The following is a 9,722-nucleotide window of genomic DNA, read 5'->3' as shown; positions in this document are numbered from 1 at the left end:
GGATGTCAAATAAACAGTAAATTGGGCCTTAGGAAGATTTTAACGGTGGATATCCAATCTCTATTGTTTTCCTGTGGTGTGTTCCACCTGAGATTTATATCCCTCTCATTTTTGGGAATAAGCCCTAAAATGATCGGTAAAAATGGATGCACGGAATGGATAAAACACATACATCATGGTGGAGCCCACGGATCACCGATCATCAGCCACGGGGCTGGTAGCAGGGGGACAGCCAAAGAAAAATGATGAAGAGAGAAAAAGAGAGAGAGAGAGAGAGAGAGAGAGGAAAAACAAATAAGGGTTACGGCTTACCTTGCTAGAGCTGAGAGAGGGGAGACGCCGAGAGAGAGAGAGAGGAGAGCTGAGAGAGGGAGGAGGAGAAGTTGTGTCAGAGAAGGTAGGAGCACTTTCAATGCAGCTGCGTTTCCACCTCCCTCTCCCAAATTCGAAATGGATAGCCGTTGCCTGTAACAAAGTAACCTGTGACTTGAAAAACACCTAATTCCCATGTTACATTTCTTGCAATCTTACCTGATAGAAAGTTAGAGGTTGAGACTTTGTTACCTGTGACATTTCTCCCCCAAACACGAACTGTAAGAAAGTCACCTGTAAATTTCTTACATTTTACACAAGTTACAGGCATCCAAACGGCCCCTAAGTGACTTCCCGTAAGTCATTTCCCACTAACCCAACTTACAGGCATCCACAGCCCCACATCGATTCTCAGGCGTAGTATCAGCATTTCGGGTATCCAAGAGCTTCGGAAGAACCGGCAATGATGTCCCAAGCAGCAGAATCGGAAGCAGTGGCAGCAACCCTTTTGGTGCGGCATCTCCCAGAAGCGATTCCTCACGATACTCTCTCTCGACTCTTCTCTCACTATGGAGCTTCCTACGTCCGCCCTTGCGCTGGTGGAAGGTACAAACCTCAAAATACCCACCCTATTTCACTTCCTGTTATGAAGAGCAGTTCTCTCTCTCTAGAGTACTGCATTGGAATGTGGATGTGGGTGTCTTGGATTTTTTTTTTTTTTCTTAATCGATCTGAGGATATGTTTCAGACCAAATTGCAATGCCAAATGTTGGAATTTCCGTTTGGGTATTTCGAATTATTCCTTGCTATCAATTTGGAAGCACTATGAAAATTTTCATTTGGTTAAAATAGCAAGGAAATCTCTTTTGTTGATGTCTTTTTCACAATTTAGAAGCAGAAAATGGCACAGACATTGGGATTTTTGAAATGGGTGTGTCGAGCTTTTGCCTAGATTCATTTTCAAAGCCTAAGATCCTTCACTTCAATCTCTGTTATTTGGTATTGTTGTGAGTGAACCCACTCTATATCACACCACAATTATGTAAACTCGAGTCAACAACAAACCTGGATCAAAGTCTAGGTGTTAGAAATTCGGATCTAACACCACCACCAATCCGTGCGCTTTGCGGAAGCACGATAAACGAAGATAGAACAATATAATAATGCAGGATAACCAAACCAAAAGAAGACAATTCACAAACACACAATATTTTACGTGGAAAACCCTTATGAGAAAAAACCATGACACTAAGCAACAAAGATCCACTATAATCAAAACCTTAGAGTTATATAAACTCACCTTCTTCGATTACAGATGTACCCGATTTGATGTGCACCTCTAAGAAACCTTCATATCCCTTGAGAAATCCTTCCCAAGCCCTTTACCTGTGTAGAAAACCCTCCCTTGGCAATCCCTAGCCCCTTGAGAGAAAACACTTGTATATATTCTCACCCTAATGAAAAACTGGGCTTAATACCTTGTTTTGCGCAAAATCACGAAACTCGACGGTCGACCATGAACATCACAACGAGTCATGGTCGACCATGCCCTGCAGAATGCAAGGCATCTACACAACAGGTATAGATCAAATTAGAGGACTTACCATTGGAATTTCCATATGGGTATCTTGATTTGTTGCTTGGAATTTATTTTGAAGGATTGAGATGCTTCATTTCATTGCCCATTATGTAGCCTATACCGTGGTAACGATACTAGACATTAGGGGTTGTTTGGATGCTAGTAAATGAGCTTGTCAATCATTTACACTCTATGTTTGGATGAATGATCTACAACATTTACCCCCATCTCATTTATAGGCAAAAAGTTCGCAAGCCCTTTTTAAGAGTAGAAAACCCTCCCTTGGCAAACCTTAGTCCATTGAGAGAAAACACTTGTATATATTCTCACTCTAATGAAAAACCGGACTTAAATATCCTGTTTTGTGCAAAATTACAAACACCGTCTGTCGCACCACGGTCGACCGTCGAACATCACAGTGAGTCACGGTCGACTGTGCCCTGTAGAATGCAAGGCATCTGCACAAGTATGGATCAAATTAGAGGACTTACCATTAGAATTTCCATACGGGTATCTTGAATTGTTGCTTGGAATTTATTTTGAAGGATTGAGATGCTTCATTTCATTCCCCATTATGTAGCTTATATTGTGGTAACAGTACTAGACATTAGGGGTTGTTTGGATGCTTGTAAATAGGCCAAGTTGTAAATGATTTACAGGTAAATCATTTACACTTTGCGTTTGGATGAATGATTTATAACATTTCCCCCCATCTCATTTATAGGCAAAAAGTTCGCATTTCATTTATAAGCAAGGTATCCCAAATCGGTTACGATACGGCCGTATTGGCCGATACGTAACGGTAATAGCCAACACTGTTCTTCTTCTTCTCAAACTGTTGCCGCAGCTGCGGCCTTCTTTTCTTCTTCTTCTTCTTCTTCTTCTCTCTCTCTCTCTCTCTCTCTCTCTCTCTCTCTCTCTCTGTTCTTTCCCTCTTTCCCTCTTTTTTCTTCTCTTCTTTCCCTCTTTTTTCTTTTCAGTTTCCCTCTCTCCCTTTTTTTTTTTTTTTTCCGCAGGTGTCACGCTAAGACGAGCGCTTAGTTGCTGTAGGTACGTGTCACGCTAAGACGAGCGCTGACACTCCTCGATCTCCGAGTTGTACGAACGGTTCAAAGGAGATCAAAGTTACGTGGGCTTCACAGTGATGTATTTATTATATCTACACCGTTCATCTATTTTTAAATATCATTTTAGAGCATTACCCAAAAAATGAATCGTATCCAAAGATCGTCTGGACCACACCAAAAATAGCAGTGGAAATGATAATTTTCACCGTTAAAAATTTCTTAGGGTCCACTGTAATGTTTATTTTTCATCTAACCTATTAATTAGGTCACATTGACGTGGATGAAGGGAAAACACACATGTCAACTTGATTTAAAACTTTTGTAGCCCCCAATAAATTTTTAATGGTGGACGTTTAATTATTGTTGTTCTTATGGTGCAGTCCACCTGAGCTTTGTATGTGCCTCATTTTTTGGCTCATGCCCTAAAATCATTTGGCAAGATGGATGGACGGTGTGGATATAACACATTCATCACGGGTGGGCCCCAAAAAACTTTGACACGTGTGCTACACTTCACAATTCGGGTCCCGCCTAATTCGGGCCCTTAAAAAATTGTACACTAGACATATTTACTTAAAATTTACCAATTAAATTATGGACTGCAATTGCTAACTCACAATACCAAAATCAAATTGTCTGAATAGTTTTAATTGTTAATTTGTGGACTTTTATTTTTTAAAATAAGGCCTTTTGATATTTTTCATGATTCACCATCCAATAAATGTCCACCAATTCATAAGTGGGATAATGGCGATAAATTGCATGAATTTGAAGCTAATTTGGGGCATAGATTGGTCCTCCAAGTCAGTCCCAAATTGGCAACGCCATCTACCTAAATTTAATTTCAATTTTTTTAAAGAACTATTGGGAGAAATGATATCAAATTGTTAAGTATATAAATTAGATATTTAGAAATTTAAATATATGAATTTTGTAGTCAAATTCAGGTTACTGATTCAAAAATTAATCAGACAGTCCGATACAACTTCTCACCAAAGAGTGGACTGTTACACCACCATAAATATGTTCCAATTTATAAATGAATGCATATTTGGAATGCTTAGAAATTGTGGATTTAATCCATATTTTTTCATATTTTTTTGGCAAAAAAAATAATTTGCGCCGTTACAGGCCGTTACAGCCCCGTATCGCCATTACGCCCCCGTATCTGTATCGGTTTTGGAGGGCACCGTTACGCCAACCGATACCGATACGGGATACCTTGCCTATAGGCTCTCCATGTACAGCCTAACAACTATAAATGGAAAGATTGGCTCTCCATTTACAGGACTTAAAACAATTTACAGGCTATCCAAACACAAACAATCATTTACCTGTAAATCATTTACAACTTAAAGCCAAACAGGATAGGCTGTAAATGATATACATCTGTAAATCATTTACAACTTAAACCATTTACAACCATCCAAATGATCCCCTAGAATTTCCATATGGGAATTGTAACTTCTATATCGATATAGTGGCTTCTCACTGGGCTTCGATTTCAAACCACTGGTATGTCTCATTTCTCATATGTGACTCACACAGACTCAAATAGAAACTCTAGTCATCAAATTTTGATATGGGTTTCTTGAGATGTTTGGCAGCTTTGATTTGAAGCACTGACATACCCTATTCCAATCTCTATTTTACCGTTGAGACTAAGATGATGATGCATCATCATCATCATCCGCTTATCCTAATTATTTGGGGTCAGCTACATGAATCTGTTACACACGTCTCTCACTTTAGGGAGAATGATGTGGTCCACATTGCCATGTCAGTCTACAGCCCACTTCATATGGTTATGCTGCCATGTCAGTCCACTCCATATGATTATGCCCATGTTTTATTAATTTTTAAAACTATTATTCTTTTTGAAGTAAGGTAATCGTTTCCTCTAAGACTCTAGTTAGTTTAGATTAAGTGGGTAACTTTTAGGAGATAGCTAACCCATCCATGATCTCTATATGCTTACCATTTTTCTTGATGGGAGGAAAGCTATAAAGGGAAAAATCTAGGAGGCTCCCTAGTCTAGCAAGCAAGTCAGATTTGATTAGCTATGATACCATCAATCTTGGCATATAGTGTTTGCATAAATTAGAATAACAATTTTTAAGCAAACATTTGAGTGCAAGAAATCCAAGAAAGTCATAGAAGTGTGACATTTGTGGGTGGATCTACGTCATTAGATTGTGAAAGTGAGGACAAATTTCGAATATGATTGCCATAGCTGGAGGCAAGATCTTGTGCTTCTGCCTTATTTTGTTTACGTTGTGGTATCAGAATCGCTACCCAAAAACCCAAAAAACCAAAAAAGCAACTATGAAATGTTCTAAGTATCAGTATCACACCCTTGGGATAAGGAAATAGTGTGAATAACTTCGTGAAATATCACATCTATTGTGTTATTATATGTCACATGAATATCATATCAATTACTATAAATTTGAAGGAAGAAAATGGATAGTTTTGCCTTGAATGAACAGGGAAGTGGCTGGCAATGATCCGATCGCATGATCCGAAGTTGCCATCGGTTTGATGGGTGATGAGTTATTTGGTACAATGAAAATCCAAGAAAGTCTTGCATGTGTAACACTACTTGGTTTGTAGGTGGATCTATGTCATCGGATCATGAAAGTGAGGATAAACTTCGAATATGACTGCCATGGATGGAGGGAAAATCTTGTGCTTCTGCCTTATTTTGTTTCCAAAATCTTGTTCCACCATTCCATTCTATCAAGGGCCATAACTTCAGTTAGACTATAGGTCATCAAGTCTTTTCTTACTATCTCCATCTATGTCCTTTTGGGTCTTCCGTTTGTAATTTTGTACCAACTTACTCCTAACCAACGTAGTTCTTGGTCTATGTTGCACAACCCTCATTTTGGAAGGATGGCTTTGATTGAAGATGGAGGTGACAACACAATATAGATGGCTTGGGATTCACTCACCCAAGGTTGGGGATTCTCTCACCAAAATATAAGAGGATTCACTTACTCTTAAAGGTGATCAACAAATCTCACAAAAAAGGAGAAAATACACTATTAATTCTTCTTCACTTATAATAAAATACATATCTTTGCAAGGCTGGTCCATGTGATGGTTTCTTAACCTTTAAGTCAAAGGTTCGAGGAGTTGGTGTCATCATCTTCAAAATAATATTGAGAGAGAGAGAGAGAGAGAGAGAGAGAGAGAGAGAGAGAGAGTAAATGGGGGTGGGTGGGGGAGAGAGGAGCATTAACTGGGGAGGGGCCCAAGGTGACTGCTGGGGCCCCTCTCCTAATCTACATCAATCTCCCCCTCATAAAAGGAACTCATCCTTGAGTTCGCTTCATTGACATTTTCGTGAAATTCAAAAAGATCTGCCAAGTTAAAAGTAGGTGCAATATCTAAACTTTCGGTAGCTCAATTTGATACACATTGTCATTAATTTTCTTCAACACCCGACATGGGCTAACATTCTTTGGGTTCAACTTGTTGTAGGTGCTGGTTGGTAATCGTTGCTTACGCAAGTACACCATAACCAAATTGCCTTTTGCACACAGCGTGGAATGCCTATGTGCCTCTTTGTATTTTTTAGTTCTCTTCCACCCTCTTCAAAAAATGATAGAGAGATTTTAAATCTTGGTCCGAAGTGATGGACCTTTATACACCATGCAAGTGAACAATCTTTTCGAAGAACAAGTTAACAACATATGTTGCATCTGGTCTTCTTGTAAGCAATAAAATGAGTCATCTTTGAGAAATGATTCACAATGACAAAGAATCTATACCTGTTCTAGGAAGCTCTAGCACAGTCCATGCTAATATTGACCCAAGGAAACATAGTAATCGACAATAGCATACAGAGTCTCGTGTTTTGTGCGTGTCCCTTGGAAGCTTGGGGCAAATTCCACATCTCTTCACATATCAAGCCATGTCCCATCGTAAGTTTGGCCAAAAATATTTTCCTGCCACTATGGCCTTCGTCTTGTCATGCCCAAAGTGACTGCTAAGCCTACAACTATGAAGCTTCACAATAACAGCTTGTCAAAATAAACAATCCGGAACACATAATTGGACCTCCTTGAAGAGGAACCCATCATGCAACACAACCATCCTTCAAAAATGTGTGAGTGTTCTTTTTCTCTATCATGTTTGGACTTCCTAACATATTGCTATGGCCTTCTTAACAACAAATGGTATACACACATGGGTACCGCATCACACCATACTTCGTTGTTATATGTTTTTTTTTAATAATACGAGAAACAAGACAACATTTAGAAATGCTTAACTTATTGCCCCTTTTGAACCACGATATCTTGTAAGGCTTAGGGTGCTTCTCCACTTTCAAGTGAAGCTTGTCCGCCATATCTTTGGAGATCGAATTTTCAATACTCCTACTATTTATGATAACATTACATAACTTTTGACCACATGTGCACCATATACGAAAGATGCTAGTTAGTAACCAATCGTTTTTGGGTGCTTGAGGAGTGGTCAAAACTTTGCAAATAACAAGACTTTCACCTTCATTCAGACCGATCAATTCATCGAGCACTTTATGACCATCTTTGTCATAAATCAACTCGTCACTATCAAATTCCATGTAGTCTTCGTTCACTTCACCTTCATTTGGTCTCATCATTTTATCAAACACTTCATAGACCTCTTCGTCATAATCGGCTCATCATCATTAAATTTCATGTTGTCTCTGTTCACTTCATTTTCATTCGGTCTGGTCAATTTCATCAAACACTTCACGGGCATCTTTATCATAAATCAAAATACTTGTGTTGGAAGTCTTCGCAAAATCTCCTCTATCATGTGTTGTAGATTGTTGTTGACTTGCTTCAATTCTTCAATTTCTTTGCGAAGGTGGACATCTTGAATTGAAGTTGTCCGTTCAACCCGGTTTCCTCTTCCTCTTTGCATAAGAAATCTCAAGCTTGATCCAAGAACCGAACTTGCTCTAATACCAAATGATGCCCATCCAACGCGCAAGAAAATAGAAAATGCTCAAGCAAATGGTAGAGAGAAGAAAAGAAGATGATTGCTTTGATTGAAAATGGAGGTGACGATACACTATAGATGGCTTGGGGATTCACTCACCCAAATACAAGAGAATTCACTCACTGTTAACGGTGATCAAAAGATCTTACAAACACCATTAATTCTTCCTCATTTATAAAACGATATTTGTAGAGAGAGAGAGAGAGAGAGAGAGAGAGAGAGAGAGAGAGAGAGAGAGAACCAAGGTGACCGTTGGGGCCCTTCTCCTAAGCTACATCAATTACCTGTTTGTGCCACTCCTAAGTACCCTTGAATGCATTTATTTCTAATTCAATCCTTCCTCTACTTGCAACTCATCCATCTCAACATCCTCATTTCAGCTTAAATGGGGATGGGTGGGAGAGAGGAGCATAAATGGGTAGAGGACCGAGGTGACCGTTGGGGCCCTCCTCCTAAGCTACATCAATTACCTATTGGTGCCACTCCTAAGTACCCTTGAATGCATTCATGTCTAATTCAATCCTTCCTCGACTTGCAACTCATCCATCTCAACATCCTCATTTCAGCTACACATCCTATGAACACGTTGTTCCTTAACTGCTCAACATTTGTCCCATTAAGCATGGGTGATATCCTTTAAAATTTCCCTTTTAGTTTGAATGCATAACATTTGAAGTTCGATATAGCTAGCAATGCATTTTATTTCACTAGATGTTTTGGGTGATCGAAGAGGTTGAAAATGCTATGTATAAGGAATATTAAAGACTTAAAGTAAAACCCTTTTGGTGTTAATGCTATTTAGGATTAAAGTATTAACTAGTAGTCTAATAGTACATCGGTGTTATTCATTATACGCCAAGGACTTGGGACCATAACCTTCTATCAATTTAATCATGTTATTAGCTTATGGGGGATTGACTAATGAAGGTTCTACAAGCGAATGGTATTTTTTTACCCACTCGAAATCAAGATTGGTAGAGTAGAGCCTTTAATTAAAGGAGTGAGTTTGTTACAATTGTGAAAGGTTGCATGGATAGTCATACTTAGGGGTGCAACTCGGGTGGGTTAGGTTGGGTTAAGGATCAACCTTAGCCTGACTCGACCTCAAGAGGACCCAACCCGCTACCCCACCTAACCCAATTCCAACTGAGGTGTCCAACCTGAATTCCTCTATACTCAACCCAACTTGACCTGACCCAACCCAAATACATGTGATTATCCCAAAGCCAACCTAACCTGACCTGGATTTGCTCAACCTGAAGCCAACCCGATTTCAAATCGGATTGGTATTTTCGAACCCAAACCTGACCCGAGGACCTTGACGACCCAACCTAACCTGGCCCGCCCGAATTCGGGTTGGGTCAATCGGGTTTGGGTTGACTTGGACCAAAGTTGCAGCCATAGTCATGCTATAGCTGGTGGTCACCCAATTTTAAACACACAGCTGTGAAATCAACAAAGAAGTTGCATCTTGAGCACTATGGTAATTGATTCAACCTGAACATTATTCTTAGTTACTTATCATTGTTTATTTTGGTTCTCTGTGCTAATCTGTCTTATTCTCATGCAGGTTGAGAAATTGTGCCTTTGTGGATTTCAAGGATGAAGCTTTGGCTTCTCAAGCACAATCACAACTAAATAGGTGCTTATCTATCATGGTATCCTGATAACCATTTATTTTCCTTTTCATTTTAACCACTCTGATTTTCATTTCCTGTTTCCATATTTTGCATAGTTAATTCCGCTTGTATATTCGTGATGAGACT

General features: G+C 39.3%; 1 protein-coding gene across 10 annotated transcripts in view; it reads left to right on the top strand.

The window, feature by feature from the left end:
- Window positions 1–474: 474 nt before the first annotated feature.
- Window positions 475–9,722, top strand: part of LOC131251180 (U11/U12 small nuclear ribonucleoprotein 65 kDa protein) — a 30,402-nt gene continuing 21,154 nt past the window's right edge. For all 10 annotated transcript variants that reach the window (XR_009173638.1, XR_009173639.1, XR_009173640.1 and 7 more), the window contains exons 1-2: window positions 475–918; window positions 9,527–9,598. Coding sequence is in view for 4 of the 10 variants with exons in the window: in XM_058251751.1 (XP_058107734.1) it covers window positions 776–918; window positions 9,527–9,598 (215 nt within the window). In the remaining 6 variants the exon portion in view is untranslated. The remainder of the gene's footprint in view (window positions 919–9,526; window positions 9,599–9,722) is intronic.

Source organism: Magnolia sinica, chromosome 7 (assembly GCF_029962835.1).
Source record: "Magnolia sinica isolate HGM2019 chromosome 7, MsV1, whole genome shotgun sequence".
NCBI classification, from domain to species: domain Eukaryota; kingdom Viridiplantae; phylum Streptophyta; class Magnoliopsida; order Magnoliales; family Magnoliaceae; genus Magnolia; species Magnolia sinica.
Note: the sequence above shows the minus strand (reverse complement) of the source record. Positions and strands in the feature narration are given on the sequence as shown.